The 19782-nt window shown below is 40.7% G+C and overlaps 1 protein-coding gene across 4 annotated transcripts in view; it reads left to right on the top strand.

The window, feature by feature from the left end:
- sema5a (sema domain, seven thrombospondin repeats (type 1 and type 1-like), transmembrane domain (TM) and short cytoplasmic domain, (semaphorin) 5A) overlaps positions 1 to 19782 on the top strand; it is a 145488-nt gene that overhangs the window by 74896 nt on the left and 50810 nt on the right. For all 4 annotated transcript variants that reach the window (XR_001290638.1, XR_311447.1, XM_013916000.1 and 1 more), the window contains exons 7-12: positions 974 to 1187; positions 2487 to 2772; positions 5097 to 5232; positions 11218 to 11422; positions 15095 to 15302; positions 17021 to 17138. Coding sequence is in view for 2 of the 4 variants with exons in the window: in XM_013916000.1 (XP_013771454.1) it covers positions 974 to 1187; positions 2487 to 2772; positions 5097 to 5232; positions 11218 to 11422; positions 15095 to 15302; positions 17021 to 17138 (1167 nt within the window). In the remaining 2 variants the exon portion in view is untranslated. The remainder of the gene's footprint in view (positions 1 to 973; positions 1188 to 2486; positions 2773 to 5096; positions 5233 to 11217; positions 11423 to 15094; positions 15303 to 17020; positions 17139 to 19782) is intronic.

Raw genomic sequence — 19782 nt, 5'->3', positions numbered from 1 at the left:
TCAGATGAACTCGGATGGGAGCACGAACCATGAGCTAATCCCCATATACTGTGTTTACTTTTGCACCATAAAATATAATTACATCTTGGATTTAAAAATTGCATTACTACTTTTTTGGTATTGAAGGCTGCGTCTCTAAGCTATGGCCTGTGCTTCTTCTCCTTTTTTTGGAGGAGCAACCAGAGCAGTGTGTCAGTGCTAAGCCGGGGTCATGCTGTAAAGTATTTTTAAAAAGCGGGGAGTTGGATTTGGCTTCATATTCAAAGGCAATATGCAACAGAAGACTGCATCTTACATCAAGCCTCTTTTTGAGCTCAGAAGGGCTTCTTAAAGTTGTGGTATAATAGCGCTACAGCCAGAAAAACAGCTGCTTGTCCTGTAGAGACATCAGAAACCAAACCAACTAAACAATGCAGCCAAGAGTAACTTGATTTAAGAAGCCGGTTTAGGAATTTTATTGGTTTTATAACAGGTGGTTTCTTAACGTTGGACTTGAAACAGCTGCTGTGTTGCTGTGTTTTACGTTGCTAATGATTCTAAATGTGTTCTTGCTGCTCCTGAAGGTTTTGCTCAGATAGATCTATGTGTGTGTTTCTCAGTAGATGTAAACCAAACAAAACATAATGAGAGGAAGTATTTGTTTCCATTTTTTTCAGTCTGCAGCATTTGCATATTGGCAGGAACAAACAAAACATTACCAGACTCCTCCAGTTTGAATTTTAATGCTGCCCTTTGATACTATGTCCTATATTTTTATGCAGGTTTTCAAAAATAATCATTTGTGTGAAGAAAACAACTCTTATTCCCACGAGTGTTTCTTTTCATTGCTTTGGCTTAACTCATGGGATACTCATGCTAACAATCAAAATAAGCTTCTTTTAGTAGTGCGTATGGAGCGTCTGCTTCCAACCACTCACTGTTTGTTTCCTCTTTAGTCTCCTCGCCTTCATTGTCTTCTCTCTCTGTGTTGCAGTTGACTAATCTGACAGAGATCCACGATCAGATTAGTGGAATGGCTCGGTGTCCCTACAATCCCCTCCACAACTCCACCGCCCTCATCACCTCCAGCGGGGAGCTGTACGCCGCCACTGCCATGGACTTCTCTGGGCGAGACCCCGCCATTTACCGCAGCCTGGGCGGCTTGCCACCGCTGCGCACTGCCCAGTACAACTCCAAGTGGCTCAACGGTGGGGAGCTGCCAAAGTTCAAATGAATGCTACATTTTATGCAAATCTATGTAAAAAGTTGTTACATAAAGATAAATGGCCATTTCGAATAGAGAGAAACACCATAGGAGGATTTGCTTTCTTTTTTGCTTTATCCCCGCACAGCTATCGAACATTAGCACTGCAGCTGCCGGGGCTTCAGTTTGTGACTTCGACGATGCTTGAGCTTGGCAGATGCTTATGTAGCATGGGAGTTGGAATCTGTCTCTGCTGAAAGATTATCTTCCACCTTAAATCTGCTGCACAATGCTGTTTTGGCGAATGCTAAGAAAAGAAGATCCTCCTCTCATAATTGTTCTGCTGCGTTTCACCTTAAAAAACAATTAATTCTTAAGTTACTAAGCAACTAGAAAATCTTTATATTTACCGTCTAGGAGGGGCATAAAATTGTGAATTCATCCAACAAAAAAAAAAAAAAAAATCAATGTCTTTTCCCCTGAACGTTCAGGCTGACTTCAAGCAGAGACCTCCTCAGTGCAGATTGGGCGACTTCAGAGCGCTTAAGGTGTCCAGCCTACAGAGGAGCAGGTCAATCACTATCTTGTCAGCAAGTGACTTTTATCTGATTCACATTTAAGTTAAATTGAAAAAATAAATTAAAAACTACCACATACATTGCTTGGCAGCAACCTTCTGGGAGACGGTTTAATAACTAATTTTATGGCGAATTGATTTTTTTTCCACACTGCCCTCCAAAGGTGCAGAGGAGAAAAGAGTTGAAACGAGGAGGTGCTGGGGAGGGGGTAACTTTCATTTAAGCCTGAATTAAATCACTGTCAGTGAGAATAAAGTGTGCGGTTTAAATCCAATAATGTCATACATAAAGATGAACGCTGTAGTCGTGACAGTGTCGTGGAGGTCGTGTGTTTTAGATAGGGTGAAGCTATTACGCTACACCTGTTTTGGTCATTTCTCATCCTAACCTTTAGGTTTGGGGAGTGAAAAATGAGTTTTCTTATTACAACACAACGCCATTAATAACATAGCCTGTAGTTATTAATCCTGATCACCTGCTGTTGTGTGGGCTGAGTGCTCGCACACACTGCGAGTCAATCAGTCATAGCACATACCTCGTTCGCTCTCCCACTCCGTCTTACTCCCACAACCTTAAATAGTTTTCTTTCTGTATTTTTTCTCCTTTTCTCTGCACTTTATCTTTCTTTTGGCATCCTTCAATTTTTCTTTCTATGTCTTCTTTCTCTTTCTGACATGCCACCTCCCATTCATTCCCCTCCTCTCTTGTAACCTTTGCCTCAACAGAGCCGAATTTTGTGTCATCCTACGATATTGGCAACTTCACATACTTCTTCTTCCGGGAAAATGCAGTGGAGCACGACTGTGGTCGGACGGTGTTTTCCCGCGCCGGGCGGGTGTGTAAGAACGACATCGGTGGCCGCTTCCTCCTGGAGGACACGTGGACAACCTTCATGAAGGCCAGGCTGAACTGCTCCAGACCAGGAGAAATCCCCTTCAACTACAACGAGCTGCAGGGAACTTTCTACTTGCCTGAGCTGGAGCTGCTCTATGGCATTTTTACTACTAATGTGTGAGTGACATGAACCGTAATATTTATTGTTCCATCCACAGAAAATTAGCAAAACCCAGATAATTTAGCTACTGTTGCTACACCTCAAGCTTTCTGATCTCACGTGGCAAGTATCATGTGGCTAATGCTAGCTACTTGACTAGACATCCTCCTCCTGCTAAGAACCTGGGTTTCCCATTGTTACTGCCTAATCCATACCAGAAACACGCCAAAAGGCCTTCCTGTCCTTTCCTTTCACAATAAAAGTCTGTTACGTCTATATTGAGATTGCAGTAGCTTAAAATGGTGACATGGTAGTACCTATACCTCTGTGGCTTCCCTCAGGGCAACTTGGCTTCCTTGCAGAGTCCAAAGACATGCATAAAGTTTGGTGATTCTAAACTGTCCATAGGTATGTGCATAAGTGATTGCCGGTCTCAGTATTCGACCTGTGACAGACTCGCGACCTGCCCATGGTGTACCCTTACCCTATGCCCGCTGGGATAGGCTCCAACTCTCTGCTGCTCTAATAAGAATAAGGCAGAAGAGAATGGATGTATGGATGAAGGGATAGTCTTAGTTTAGTGAATACAGTAAAGTAAAATTCAACATATGTTTTTAAACCTTAAAGTTTGACTTTAATTCATAACATTTTGCATATAAGAAACAAAAATGCTGGCACGCATGTAGTGGAGGCGATCACTGCCATCGAAGTCAGATGAAAGAAGAGCTCTTTGTAGAAACCAGAAAAATGTAACACGTGCGTTACTTTACACACTGAGACTGATGCCAGGTAACAATAGTTCAGTGATTTTCATCGGTCAGCAGCAAGAAAATGATTTTTAAAAATCTGTAGCTGTGATTAAAAAAAAGTGCATATATTGTTGTACAAGTTTTTTAAAAAGTTCGGGTTTCTGTGTGCTGATCGGGTACTGAATTACTAAACCTTTTGCTGTGTGTTGCCAACAAAACACATTTTAGGTATACCCTCAAAAAAGCAAGTGAAAGTCTGGAACGACTTGATTTGAGAACCACTTCTAGTGTCAGACTGAATTTTCCAGCAAAAAAGAAAAACCAGAAACCTAGAAAAGTTATCTTAAAAATGTTTCTTCAAATGTGTGTGTTTGTTTGTTTCAAATCATTCACCAATTATTCATTTTAAATTATTTTCCTTGGTCTTTGATATCATGACTAATCAGAATAATTCAGTTGTTTATTCAGCATTTATTTGGTTATTCTTTTAAAAATTTTATTTTTTGTTTTCATGTTTTTCACATAAATTTTAGTTCATTTTAAATGGGAAATTCTGTATGAACATGTTATTAAATTGGGTTATACATATAGCTGGTTCACAGCAAAAGTTACAAGTCAAGGTATTTTAAATTTTAAGGTAAAGATCGTACAATATAATAGAGGACAAAACAGGACATATCTTTGCTATATTTTATGCAGTGAGTATATATAATTGAGTGTTGTGTAACCATATTATTGTCTAGAAATGTTCATCCTCATAGCCCAAGTTATCTACAAAGAGGGCTGCAAATCCCATTTATTCCCCACAAAAGAAGCTTATCATCTTGCTCCACACTATATTAGGTATATGGGAGTATAATGAAAAGTATTATTTTTTGTTGTCGTAAACATCAAAACCCTTTCCCTCTTTTTGTCTCGCCATCTTTCTTTCCTCCTACCTCGCTCATACACACAAACACACCTGTGCGCCCCCACGTGCACACACAGGCCATTATTAAAAGCTGAGTAATCAATTCTGTATGGTCAGTGCCTTCACATTGCTGAAAAGAAGTCTTTTGAAGGGTATTGGAAACATTTCCCCCTGCAGGCACAGAGTTTAATGAACAGCTGCACTGGATTATAATTCACACCGCCCAACTCTCACTGTTTGAGTTGAGAGTTAATACTCTCATTCTTTACTTTCTCGTCCGAGGGAGGAGACCGGTACTTGTTGAAACTGACAGCTTAAAAAGTCAAAGCTGTATTTCAAGCATGAGATCTGTACAGTTAATCAGACAAGGCGAACAGCTTAATTGTGTCCCATTGCTGGATTTATATTCCAATAATGACCATCACTTACCCCGGCGTCTGCGTCTGTCTGTCTGTCAGTGTTTGATTTGTGTTGTTTGTGAGCAGTGCAGACATAAAGAGGTCAGCTGTACAAATACCAAGAAATGCTGAACAGATTTCTACTTGCAGTATAGTCCCCCTTTTTTGATTTTGGTTATTCTAACACTTACTTCTGTTTCTCTCTGTCTCGACATTCATCCTTTCCATTCTCTCATCACCCTCTGTTGGATTCTTCCTGCCTTTTTTATCTTCCTGACATTCAGAAACAGCATTGCTGCCTCTGCAGTGTGTGCCTTCAATCTCAGTGCCATATCACAGGCTTTCAACGGGCCCTTCAAGTATCAGGAGAACTCAAGGTCGGCCTGGCTGCCCTACCCAAACCCCAACCCAGACTTTCAGGTAATGAAACTATATTTAAGTCTGTTTATTTCACAAACAAACCACAAATGCTTAAAAAATGTGTTTAATTTTGTCCCAATAATGCTCTCAGCTCTGTTGGACTAAAAGCCAAAAGCGTTACAGTTATTGACTGTGCAATGGATGCTCACCCTCTGGAAATAGACCTCACTCACTATTCAGAGAACCCGGGTTAAGCCTGGTAACCAAACTCAATAGCATGCTAACGCTATTGCTAACGCTATTTTGCTAATGAAAATGCTAATTACTTCAGTTATCCCAATCCAGAGCTTTTGAACTCCACCTAAATGTTACAGATAGAGTCGATCAGATTTATGCTCTGGGGTTTGATGTCTGCACAAAAATTAATGCTTGTCAAGGCCAAAGTTTTGGACCAGTGATGCATTCCTCCATGCTGTTAGCGTAGTTAAAACCATATGTGATGGAGCAGCTTTTTAAAGGATGTATGTGAGGTGAAGTTGAGATCTAGCTGCCCTTCTGTGATCGTGACTCATCTCTTTTTTTTTAAGCTAGGGGTCATTTCGACTCAACACACAATCAAATCAGTCATACAGTACAGCTGGGAGCACGCCCAAGGAAATATATGCATTTAGTGTGCATGCTGCATGTGTATGCTGATAAATAAATGTGTGCTTGCTTTGATCGGCCTTGGTCAGAGTCCCAGGAAGCTCTTCACTCTCATTAATTTTCTCTCTCTTTCAGTCACCTCTCTCCTCTGCTCATGAGCACACACATTACGACCGCTCGTTATAAAATCCAGTGATTTTTACAATGGCACAATCATTCCTTGAAGATGTCTCATAGCCTCGTTCTGTGAACTGTGGGCCTCCTAATAAACTGTCCTTGTTTTGCACAAGTGGCACTTTATGTTTATGCTCCATCCTAAAACCCGCAGGGGCAAACCAAGCACCTTATTCTGATTTGAAGCACTCCTCCATACTGATGGCATAGCGGGAATGCTTTATTAGCAGAAGAAGTGGCTCTCAGTTGTTGCAGGCTTAGCAGATAGCGAATGAGCTAATCCTCGCAGCTCTCCGTGAGGGATTCAAATCCCTCTGAGGCATGGCTACCAGTGGTGAGCAAACCCCTTGTTTCCACACATCATGGCCCTCGACCGTTTTCCCACCAACAGATGCATGAGTATTCACAATGCCTACTATCGAGAACTAACGCAGACACGTTATCTGCGGAAAAAGTGGCTGAAATGCACATAGAGAAAAATGCTGGGTGTGATAGTATTCTAAAAAAAACCATGCACATACATATGAATTTGTAAGCTGTCACTGTCACCACGTATTCACATTTCTGCACATCAGCACCATCAAGAAAACCAGTGCTCCTTATCTGGTCACAGATGTATCCTCTTCAGCACCTTGTACATGTAGGTACATCATCGGTGGGGGGGTTCTATGCACTATAGACTTTTATACGGCTTCTTCCTCTTCCATCTCATCTTTCCACTTAAGCTCAGGCACAATGGCTGCTCCTCACCACTGGACCGATGCGCACTTTATCTAGGTTTCAGTGACATCTTCATCAAGCATTTGTCAATGTTGGAGGATTAGATTTACGAGCACAGGATTTATAGCCTGTCCTTTTTTTTTTCAGGCCTTTCTACAAGCACACCTACAAACCTACACACACACACACACACACACACGAGTGAATGCACAAACAAACACCTACAGGAAACTTGCAGCCATGAAAGCCACTGGCCACGTACATGTCTACCGTACACAAATACGCCCTCAAAAATAAAGGGTTATAGATTGCTGCCAAATAGAGATAATTATGACTGCGAGCTCATCACTCAACACACACATACTGGTCATTGATTGAGAGCTTAATTCCCTGTCTGTCTGCAAAGAAAAGCCCCCCATTTATTTGAACCACGCGGATTGATTCTGGAGAGTTTATTCAGGCGATGAGTCATGTTTGCTGTACATTAGGAGCTAATGCCTTCTATGAGTTGTATAGGTTTTCTGTCACTCTGTAATTGCTAACAGTAAAAACACATTCATTGCTTATGTCTGAAAATAAACTTTAAAGTTCAACTCAAACCCAAATATGAATGTCCTTATTATGGTTTATATTTAGATGTCAGGAAAATAAAAGTGTCAGTTTTCTTTGCCTTCCTTTGGCTGTTATATATAATCATAAAATTGACCAATAAAATAATCAGATTTAGTTCTAACCCACATTGTTTTTAAAATACTGAATAACCTGGAAGGTTAGGGGGAAGAGAGTGGAATAGCATGCTATCAGACCGACCCACCTGGATGGATTTCTGAGTGGCACTTATCATCCTGCCAGAGCGCAGTCCACTGGTGATGCACGAGACAGCTGATGTTGGATGGGTCCTCAGCCAAATAATGGCTGTGTCCCTCACCTTGACTGTACTGAGGAAATCACAACATCCATCTCACGGTTCATTCACAGATGTCATAGACCCTCACTGGTCAGTGTCTGACTTTGTCTCACTGTGGCAGAAATATAGTCACAACGACACTCTGGGATTCAGAGACACGCACACAATGAAAGGACAAACCGCAAAAGGAAGCCTTACACGTGCGTTGCTATTCAGGCTGCATCGCGTAGACACGCAGCACATTTTTGGCACAAGCAGGAAGTTCATTTTAGGCAGTCTGGCACATGGGCACACTCAGTGTTGCTCCTGCTTGTCCTTCAGGGCTTTAATTTCCCATTTCCTGATGTGGCGAGGGCACTGATCCATTCACCAGCGTGGGGAAGCCCTCTACGATTCTCATCTGTCAGCCCTGGGAAGGCCGGGGATTGATCTCTATAAAGTCTCTGTCATGTTCATACTGTAGCTAGTCAGCAGGAACTAATTACCACCCAAGGTCCAGTTTCAACCAAGTAAGAAATGAGTGTGTATAGTTATCCTGGAGCAAACATGATCCTATGTACAAAACAGTCATTTGGGCTGATGCAAGTGCAGAACAAAGCTTATTTTGCTTTTCTCTGCTTTATCAGTTAGTATAGGACTATTCTTTGTGAACTGGGCCTCAATCCATGATCCTGAACCCAGCCTGGGACCTCTTTTACTGAAGAGGACATGCATGGTTAGCTTTACTCATCCAGCTCTCCCTCAGCAGAAATGGCTTTATGCCTCACCTTGTCCCTTTCAGCTTGGTGGAGAAAAGGATCTACATTTCCACTTTAAAAAGCATGAGGATCATCCTGTGAATACCAAGTGCCTCGCAAACATTGACTTTTAGAGAGCTGAGAAGCACAGCCAGGTTTTCAGTATATAGCTTTCAGGTAATCCAATGTGTTTTCAAATAGTTTATGTACCTTTAAGAAGTACAGTTAGGTCCATATATATTTGGACACTGCCACAAGTTTTGTTTTTTTTACCTGCTTACTGAAACATTCCAATTATAGGTATATAATGGACATGGAGATAATGTGTAGACTCTCAGCTTGAGGGTTGTCACATTTAAACTGGACGAAGGGTTTAGGAGTTTCAGTTCCTTAATGAGTGCTACCCACTTTTTAAAGGTAGAAAAGTAATTCCACAATTGATAAAAAAAAAAGCTATTCCTTCATTATGTTATTATCAGTTAAGAAGATAAAAGACCTGAAGATAATTTGAGGTCTGGTGCTTACATTTGGAAGAACATGCGGTCAAAGGAGCTCTCCATGCAGGTGAAACAAGCCATCCTTAAGCTGTGAAAACAGAAAAAAAAAACCTTCGAGAAATTGCTGCAATATTAGCCAAAATCTACAGTTTGGTACATCCTGAGAAAGAAAGAAAGCACTGGTGAACTCAGCAAAGCAAAAAGACCTGGACGTCCAAGGAAGACAACAGTGGTGGATGATCACAGAATCATTTCCTTGATGATAAGAGACCTTTTCACAAAGAGTGAATAACACTCTCCAGGATGTAGGCATATCGATATCCAAGTCTACCATAAAGAGACAACTGAATGAAAGTAAATACAGAGGGTTCACTGTAAGGTGCAAGCCACTCATAAGCCTAAAGAATAGAAAGGCTAGATTGTACTTTACTAGAAACCATCTAAAAAAAAAAGCCAACACAAGTCTGGAAAAACATTCTTTGGACAAATGAAACCACCATCAACCTCTACCAGAGTGATATCAACATAAAAGTATGGAGAAGGCGTGGAACAGCTCATGATCCAAAGTACATCACATCAGAGGCAGTGTGATGGCTTGGTCGTGCATGGTTGCCAGTGGCACTGGGATACTAGTGTTTTTTGATGATGTGACACAGGACAGAAGCAGCCAAATAAACTCTGAGGTGTTCAGAGACGTATTGTCTGCTCTAATCCAGCTAAATGAAGTCAAATTAATTGGGCGGTGTTCCAAAATACAGACGGACAATGACCCAAAACGTACAGTCAAAGCAACTCAGGTGTTTATTAAAGCGAAGAAGTGGAATATTTTTGAATGGCCAAGTCAGTCCCCTGATCTTAACCCAGCTGAGCATGGATTTCACTTGTTGATAACTAAACTTTGGACAGAAAGGCCCACAAACACACAGCAACTGAAAGCCACTGCAGTAAAGGCCTGGCAGAGCATAAAAAGGTGGAAACCCAGCATCTGGTGATGTCCATGAGCTCAAGACTTCAGGCTGTCATTGTCAGCAAAGAGTTTTCAACCAAGTATTAAAAATTAACAATGTATCTAGTAACTTTCGAGCCACTGAAATGAAGGTATTGTGTTAAAAATGCTTTAGTTCCTCACATTTTTATGCAATCTTTTTATTTTAAAAAAAGACAGCTTTAAGTCTGCACTTCAACTGCATCTGAGTTGTTTCATTTAAAATCCATTGTGGTAATGTACAGAACTAAAAGTATAAAGAAAAAGTCTCTTCCCAAATATTTATGGACCTAACTGTAGATACACTTTACAGTTTGTTTAAAATCTCAGTGATCACGTTACACAGAAAGTTGCAAAGTGGTTTTTTTTTTGTTTTTTTTTACAATAGTAGTGCACTGTGATGTGTGATAGTGATGGCTGGAACTATACTGAATTTGAAAAACGACGTTTCAAAATCCTAAAAATCGTTTTAGTAACATCCAATAAAAAGATTCAGTTAACAATACAGTTTTAAAAATGAACACACTTGGGTTTTACAATGTCCTCTAACGTGAAAAAGGAAACCATACTCCTCTTGACTCCTTAATATTTCCGTCTTTAAAATCCCATTTGGAGAGAGTTCACTTTATTGAACTGTTTTTTTTTTTTTTTAGTAATAGACTCTGGGAAATATGTTACATAGCGGATATTTCTTATTATAAGCCAGCGCCGCAGCACTGACTCTGCTTCAGTCGCAGGTCTCTACCGGGACTTGAGAACTCCAAGTAAACAATGCCTGATAAAATCAAATTTATCTGTAACAATGGAATTCACTCATTTCTGTGAGACACTTCTGTTGTTTTGACTGCAGATTTTTACAGTCCAAAAATCGTGGGTGCAAGCCATTTTGAGTGCAGGGTGGGAGTTCTTTGGTTGAATGATATTGTTGCATGCTTTATTTTCAGAGTAGCAATAACAAAGACCTGAAAAGTGATTTAAGAAGATACTTTTGAGGTAAAGAATGACAAAATCAAGACACACTGTTATGGGGGTACCAATAAAGCTCACCCGCAATATATATGCATATGAGGAGAAGAATCTAATGAAAGAGATAACTACTTGCTCAGTCAAACATCACATTCAGACTCCTTCCATCAGCCTCGGTGTATTGACTACAAAGTCTTGAGGTTGTGAGGATAGAAAACCAGTGCAACGACTCAGCAATTGACTTTCAAGCCTTGTTCATTTAATCATTCAATCCCTCCCTTTTCCATCTCTGGTGGTACTTCTGAACAAAAAGCTTAAGCTTATTAACTTGCCATCCCAGAGGCTTTTATTAATGAAATCAGTCAAACCTTTTCTTTTTTTTCTTCCTTTCCGACTCCCCTACCTTCCCCACAGTGCGGCACCATCGACTCCGGCGCTTACGTGAACCTGACTCAAAGAAACTTGCAGGATGCGCAGAAGTTTTTACTGATGCATGAGGTGATCCAACCTGTGGTTCCTGTGCCCTACTTCATGGAGGACAACGTCCGCTTCACTCATGTGGCAGTGGATGTGGTGCAGGGGAAAGACACGCTGTTCCACATCATATATTTGGCCACAGGTAGGTCTTTAAGATTGCATCTACATATTTCTTTTTCGTGCACATTGAGTTTTGGACCTTCTGATGTCAATGTGTGATATATTAAAGGGTCTAAAAATAAATTTTCTCTATTAGCTTCTTGTTATGAGGAACAGTATCCTACATAAACATGTTATTTATTTAAAGTGGGCAAAATTAGAGCTAAATTTGTCTTAATTCATAAAAAAGGGTCATCATTTTTCAAATGTTAGCTTTAATTGTTACTTCGACAGCCATGAATATTGGTTGTCACAGTAAAATACTTAAAATTATACTCTCATAATTGAAGTGCACTCTGTACGAGAAAAATAGGGGGCTGTGTGAAGACAAATGAAACCAATCTATCAGTATGATTATCATGTAGACGCCAAAGCTCTGTCTTTGACATGGGTTTAAATCACTTTTTTACCTCCATATGTTCTCCATATGCACTGACGCAACATAAACTATTATGCAGGCAGGCTCACCACATGTCACTCCCATGCAATCCCTCATGAAGAGATCATAAATACCATGAAACAACAGACAGCGATGCATCAAAAGCAGACAGATGGATAATTAATAACACACACACATTCAGCCCTTGCACGGTTACCCAGTCTGACGTGCGTGGTGCCGTCTGCTTATCAGTCCACTGTTTGATCATAATGGCGTGACAATATGTGATGTTAGACTTGGCAAGGTGGGGGAAACGGTATCAGCAAGACACCAGATAGGCACCAGGGTGTCTTTATTATGATATAACACACATACGTGGATTATGAACAGGTGTACTGAGCAGAATTTGAATGTAGTGACCCACTTCACTGTGCTAATGTACCATAAGCCCACTGGGAAATGTCAACATGATCTTCCTGTTGTAGCGTCAGTGTTATTTTTGGATATCTCATATACAAGCATACAAGCTCTTTTTCTCCCTCTTACTTACACACACACGAAAACACACACACACAAACACACACACACAACCTGTTCCAGTTCGCTGCCTCCGTGCTTGGCATCTCCCTCAAAAACTCCCCTCTCATTGTTTGCATGGGGCTGTGATCAATGTAGCATTGGACCAGAGTTGCCCACACTGCAAGTTCCCTAGACACTAACCAGACGCTAATGAAAACATCTGAAATGCCGCCAAGGCCACTGGCTAGCACACATACTGTACCTAATCACATGCCATTATTAACGCCTAAACACACCCCACTGATTGGGGCCATTGTGGAAAAGCTGCTAGCTACAACTAGGGGTCCAAAGATGTGAAGGTGTGGGGGTTTTCAATTTGAACATGTGGCAAGCAGTCACCTTGTTTTTCAGCCCTCGTTAGGAGTTTCTGCCCCGAAGCAGTATTTATTTTCTTTCCATTAACGTGAACAGAATTCAGTTAAAAGCAAAAGACTTTTAAATTCATTGTTCACCGCAGTGCTAAACTTTTAACCAGGTAATTCCTTTAAGAAAAAAAACAATGCTTTTCTTACTCATAAGGCATTAATGATTAAAACTTTAGCTAATTAGTCATTTGCAAAAGTAATTAGATACAGTAACTGTGACCTTAGACGTCCCCACACGGATGCATATAAAGCATATCAGAAGTAAGACATATACATATATTAATATAAGCTACATTTGCAACAGCACAAAAATAGATGTAGGATTACATTAATCTTTGATTAAACAGATAATGCTATAATTATCTATTATAATTTATCTGCTATGATTTAACTTTGAGCAAATAAGAAGTTAATGATTTTGATTAAATATGAATCGAATGATCTGAAATCATTGCACTGTATTTTTAATTAAACTTCAACATACAGTCACAACGTTTTTCTGAAACACGTGTGCACAATAAAATAATCGTGGATTTAAAAATAGAAAACCTTTTTTTAAAACTAATTTGAAAGTACGGGGTAAGAATAACACCTATGCACATATAGTAGCTGCCTACACATAAATAGTATAATATGAAGGATGATAAATGGTGATACTACAAATTAATACTATTTTGTCTTATGCCATACGTGTTATTATGTGCCACGCTTGTGGATCAGTCTACCTAATGACTGCTGGCCTGCTGACACTTTTAAAACTTATTTTACTTTTCATATATTTTACTTTATTTTACTTTTCATATATTTAATGGCATGTTCATTGAATCATTCCTTTACATGGTTAATCCTCTTTTATTATATTTGTGTATCTATTTGTTCTCTTTAGTATCTATTTGTTCACTTTAGTTTCCCTTACATCTTTTTTTATCTGTCAGGTGGGTGTCGATATCTAGGTGGGGTTGTAGGGACAGAGGGGTGATGAGAGGGATGAGTGAAAAAGGTGTTTGTGCCCGGCTGTGTATTTTTGTTTATTTTCTCCTTTTAATGTGTACAGAAATCTGAGTTGCATCTTTATTGTATGAGAAGTACTTTGAAAATAAAGTTTTGATTGATTGATTAATTGATTGATTGATTGATTTATACAGTACAATATGAGTGAGTAGCTATCTACTAGCTAGCTAGCTAAATCAGCTAGCTATCAATAGCTACCTTAATGTTAGCCACAATTAGCACAATTAAAGCTCTCTTCGTAAGCTACTTTTTGCTGCTCCCTTATTCACACGGGGTCTCCACAGCAAGTAGTGGCCCAGTATGTTTGATTTGGTAGATTTAAACCCTTCCTGATGTAACCCAAAAGGAGTTTGTGTCTCCTCCCAGAGAAAAAAAACAGTGGATTGTTTGCTTGCTAATGCATAAACCACTGCACTATGGAGCTACTCCCTATCCTCTATCTAATCAACTAAATTCAGCTCATGTTTCTGGTTCCAACCCAGAACTCCATCCCTTTAATGTCTCTGCAAAGGTAGTAACTCTAAGACCCATATATTTATGGACTACAGGCAGAGTGGTCTAATATCTGGCATCCAAAACAAGCAAGCCAGCCAACTCCCAAATACCAAAGTAATGTAGCCTTACTGGGATTCTACACTTCTTGCTACTTCCAGAACTAATTGCTCCCTTGCCCATAGTGCTGGGGGCAAAACCTAACTTCTGCATCCCCTGCCTTAAAAATATCTATTAGCATGTCACGTCTTCCGTAGGCATCACTGTGCACCTAATTATTTTTTCTTCACCCAGGGGATTGCATGTATAATAGATGATATTTGTTTTAACTCTCTCCAAAGAAAATGTGTCCCTAACCTTATCCCATGGGGCCCACCTTTACAGAAAATAAGGTTCGGGACACATTCACAGTGACATGGATTTACACACTCCTCTCTCTCAAAGCTACAAAGAGGTTTTATCCCCTGGAATATCCCTCAAAGCAAAGTAGGCCAGAAATCATGGATTCAGGTGCCATATCAATTCCCTGGTTGCATCGACAGTGCTGCATGTTGACGGCATAACAGAGCTCGGCACACCAGCCATCGCCATTCTTTTTGACAGTATTATTTCACAGCCGCTGTGTTAGGAAGTAATTGTTATTTGTGTGCGCTCGCACCCTGAGTTCACATCCAGCAAATATGTGTTGTTGTTGTTTACCCTCCTCAAACTCCTCTATTGTTACCATGGCTCTCTTTTTGCTCTTTCCTCCACCTTTTCTTGTTCAGAAAATGACCCTCCTTCCTCTTTGTGACCAAATCTTCACCTCAGCTCTTTCTCTCTCTTCTAGATTACGGTACTATCAAAAAAGTGCTTTCCCCGCTCAACCAGTCTACAGGGAGCTGCCTTTTAGAAGAGATCGAGCTGTTCCCTCCCAGGAAGAGGCAGCACATCCGGAGCCTGCTGATCCTGCACAGCCGCAGCGAGCTATACGTGGGTGTGAGAGACCAGGTCATCAAGATCCCGCTCAAGAGATGCAGCTACCACAAGAGCAGAGAGTGAGTACATGCGCAAAGAAACCAACAAACCAACACCGTTAATCTCAGTTGAAATGGTCAAAAAAGCAAATGTGCTTACAACGTAATTTTAAAGCTCCCTCTTTCACGAGATGCTCTTTATCTGAGGGAGCCAGGCCTTTGTGTTGATCAGGGGCCTTTGGTGAGATTAAAAATCCTCTAAATCAGCTTTGTCTGAGCCACTGGAGGTGCCCACGGCTGCCCTGTCTCGATGTCGCTCATTGTCATTGACCCGCCCACAAAACCACATGTTTTCTGCCTCGTGCACAGTGCTGCAGCGACCGTGTGCGTGTGTTTATCAGATATATTGAGTTTCTGTCTGTCTGGAAGAAGCTCCATCAAGGTATAAATATTGGCAAAGAAAACCTGAGACAGAGGCCGGGGTGTGAAGACTCACTAAGATTGGGATCCCATCCATCATGGCACACAGGAAAGGGATCACACCTGCATACCTTGTCTCTCGCACAATGAGCTGTTATTGGAATACACAAAAGACTTAAGGCTTCATATTACAGCTGTGGCTCTGTGATATATGCTGCAGCCATAATGGCACTTCATCACATCGCTGATGCTTTTTTTTTTTTCTTAAAGAGAGAATTCAGAACAGAAAAAAACTGATAAAAGTAATAAAATCTTGGACACGGACTGGCAGCTACAGGGAGTGTTTCTGGGATCATCACTGACATTTCTTTGAGGTTTGCCTATTTGAAATATTAGACGGCTGTCTCCGTGTTTTGCTGTGTGGCTCACCGATGGGAGGTGTACGATCTGTACAGCCCTTAAGGCCCCATGAAAGACAGGTACTGACGTGTTACTTCTCCCTTTCATTTTGTTCTCCTGTCTTTGGCCCTGATATTTTGTCTGGACACCTACAGTCACCCAGACATTATGTCAGCCACTTTGTGTGTGCAGGAAAGCGCACAATGAGTCTTCCCTTTCTACAATTTTATACAGCCAGATAGGGTATGATCATGTGTTGCTTGCATAAGCTCACTTGTTTGTGTGTGCATGCGGTTCATTGTTATGAAACCCACGGACAACTTTGTTACATTTCACTAGGGGCATGTCAGGCAACATTGAAGCCTGCGGCTCAAAGATATGTCATTGTGCTGTCAGTGCAGACTTTTATTTATATGAAAATAGTAACATCGGGCTTTTTATTGCACTCAGCAAAACATCTGAAGCAGATACGGCAAAAACAGACCCAGTTATCTTTACTACAGCATTCTCATGTGGGAGCTGATAAGCTATTTGAGTCAGGAATGTATGTGTGCCCGTATGTGATGGCATGAATGTAATCCTGGTGTTTGACTGAAGATTACCTGAAAAATCAGTCACTAAACTGTGTTAGGAGATAATTCTAGGATGCTGATGCATTGCAATGCATGATGGTGATTTACATTCCCACTGTAAATTTTCTTCTTTGTCCTCTCCCAAACGCTCTCTGTACCCCTCTCTTGTTTTTTTCTTATTTCCTGTGCCGTCACTCTTTTGACACTTTCCCCAGCATTTTATCTCTCGCAGTTCTATATTCCCATACATCACCTATTCCAGCACCTTATCGTTTAGCTCTCCCAGTAATCTCCCTCTTCTTCCTGATATTTGATTTCATGTCAAGCAACGATGCAGAGGTGTCTGTATGCATACATGACAGGTTAATAAAAGCCCATTAAATGCCGAACTTGATTCTCTCCTTTCAGAGCCTGTGTAGGAGCGAGGGACCCGTACTGTGGTTGGGACCTGCTGCTAAAGAAATGCACCACTCTGGAGGAAAGCATCAGAATGAGCCAGTGGGAGCAAAGCATCTCAAAATGCCCGGTGAGTATCATGAAGCTATTGTGTGATGTGCACAGACTTCATTGTAGCTTACTTGCTTGGTGTTTGATTGCTTTCGTTTTCTTTTTTCAGCTTTCAAACTTAACAAAAGTTGGCAGAAAACACAATAATCCTTGCTCCACCTGCAAGCTCACTCTCTTTTTTGCATGTATTCGTTTCTTACATTAATTTGTACTCTTCCCCATTGAAAGCTACATCCTGCTCTCCAGATCTTCACGGCTCACGAGCAGTCCCTAAAACCAGCACTGTGAAACATATCCTTCCCAACAACAAAAGACATCTCAGGACTGAACAACTTGACTTTAAGGGAACTGCATGTACCCTCAGAATGATCGAGGACGCTGCCTCAATCATTCACCTCCGGCTGCTGGTTCATTAGCACAACAGTTCTTCCATTTATTTTTAACGTGCACCAGCATTGGGAGCCGTATTAGGGGGCGGTAAGCCTATCAATTTGAGCAGTGTTTCACAGACATCAGTTTCAAGCCAGTCAAGAGTGCTGTGTAGCTCTTTTATGTGGCTTTATATTCAGGGAAATATTTGGCACTCAAGCCATGGCATCTGTCAGCAGAGCTCTGGCAGAAAGCTAGCCAACACCACATCCGCATAACCATTAAGAGCATACATGAACACAATTACACATGCATATATGTGCATGAATAAGCATTACCATTTCAGCAACTGCAACAGTGAGTTTTTTCTTTGTGCCAGAGGCAAAAGCTTCATGAGCTCACCACAACATTTCTAGTCAATATTTTATCAAGATCACATTTTCACTGAAGCAATTTCAGCTTCAAAACATTTAGCTCTGCTACTTATGATCAGTTGAGCATTTTGGTGAATCATTTTAATGTGCGGGAAATTTACATCATTCTCATATTTGCTCATTAAAAATGAAAGAGGAGCCAAAGCACAGTTAGCTTAGCAAAGCACAAAGCATGAAAACAGGGTTAAACAGCAACCCAAACTTCAAGCTAGAGCTGGGCGATACATTTTTATACGAGATATAAGATGTGACAATATCCTTTATATCGATAACATAAAGTCTATGTTACGTTATAATTATACTTGTGGAGCCGCAAGTTTGCCTCTCTTTCGTCCACTTTTGTCTTTACGCAACGTTACTCGGCCTCGCCTCTCCTTCACTGAACACAACTCCCCCTCCTCCCCCATCACTTCACCTGCAGGAAGCGACAAGATGGACACGACAAATCTCCGTTAACGAGTTACTGCGCATCGCCCCGTGCGTGGGGCTGGACGGCGTCAACGTGTTAGCTAGCTAACCACGCTAACGAGCTAACCACGCTAACGAGCTAACCACGCTAACGCCATGCAGCCCAGAGGTGCTGCACGGACTAAAATCCTTTCATTTTCTCAAAAGTTGACAGCGCTGAGCCTCGCGGAGTGATACGTACTGTGCTTCAATGTAATATTACCCTACTGTGTATAAGGACCATAAATGGCACCTGTTAAGAGACGTGGTTGCAAAGCGGATTTCAAACTCCAGGCTGTCAGTCACGCAGTACAAGTTGGGAACAGAGCAGCTGTGAAATCTGTCTTTGTTATTGTGCTCAGCGTCTTTTAGTTTACATTTTGACTGCACAATTGTGAGCTTTTTGTTATGCACAAAAACAACAATGTTTTCTTTTATTTATGGAGCATTATTATTTAATAAATGCTCATTTATTTTTGAGTAAATTTTATGTACATCTGTTCTATGTTAGTAAAAGTGCCTGTGTGACATCTGGGACACAGCTTTGACTAAGAACTCTCTTTTTGTTCTTACTTCATGGCTTTAAAAAAATATATCGAGATATATATCTTATATCGCCATCCAGCTAAAAAGTATCGAGATATGAATTTTGGGTCATATCGCCCAGCCCTACTTCAAGCCTGTGAAATGAAGCCAAGAACTGCCAAAAAATGATGCTCCTCAAATTGGCTCCAAAATTGAGTCGATTCCAAAAGACAATTCATTTCAGTTTCATTTTATTTATATAGCACCTAATCACAATCACAGTTACCTCAATGTGCTTTTTATTGCAAAATAAAGACCCTACGATAATACAGAAAGAGAAAAGAGAAAACTCCAACCATGAGCAACCACTTGGAGACAGTGGGAAGGAAAACCTCCCTTTTAACAGGATGAAATCAGACTTGGGGAGGGGCAGACATCTGCCGCGACCAATCGAGGGTGAAAGGACAGGAATTTTGTTTTTTAAAGGGCTTTAATCTAGAGCTGATTTGCCAATTCACATTTAGTGAGTGGGCAGTGATGTAACCCGCCTGTTTAAAAAGTAATTAATGCTTTGTTTAATGAGGAGTGTGGCTGTTGTTGTCTACTAAATCATCAAACTTTACTAAAATATGCTCCTCTTTTCTTTTCTTTTTTTGTAACTAAGTGTTTCAAAAATATCTCTTTTTGAGGATAGGCCAACTTAATCTACTTCAGTATTGCCCCAAATTATGGTTTCATGTTGCTAGCTAAGCTAGCTAGAAAGTGCTAGCATTAGCTAGAAGCTGCTCTGCTCTGTGCTCCTGTCCAAATACAGGGAGTGCAGAATTATTAGGCAAATGAGTATTTTGTCCACATCATCCTCTTCATGCATGTTGTCTTACTCCAAGC

The sequence above is a fragment of the Pundamilia nyererei genome, unplaced genomic scaffold (assembly GCF_000239375.1).
Source record: "Pundamilia nyererei isolate P.nyererei 1_Seehausen unplaced genomic scaffold, PunNye1.0 scaffold00007, whole genome shotgun sequence".
NCBI classification, from domain to species: domain Eukaryota; kingdom Metazoa; phylum Chordata; class Actinopteri; order Cichliformes; family Cichlidae; genus Pundamilia; species Pundamilia nyererei.
This window is presented reverse-complemented; position numbering and strand designations above follow the sequence as displayed.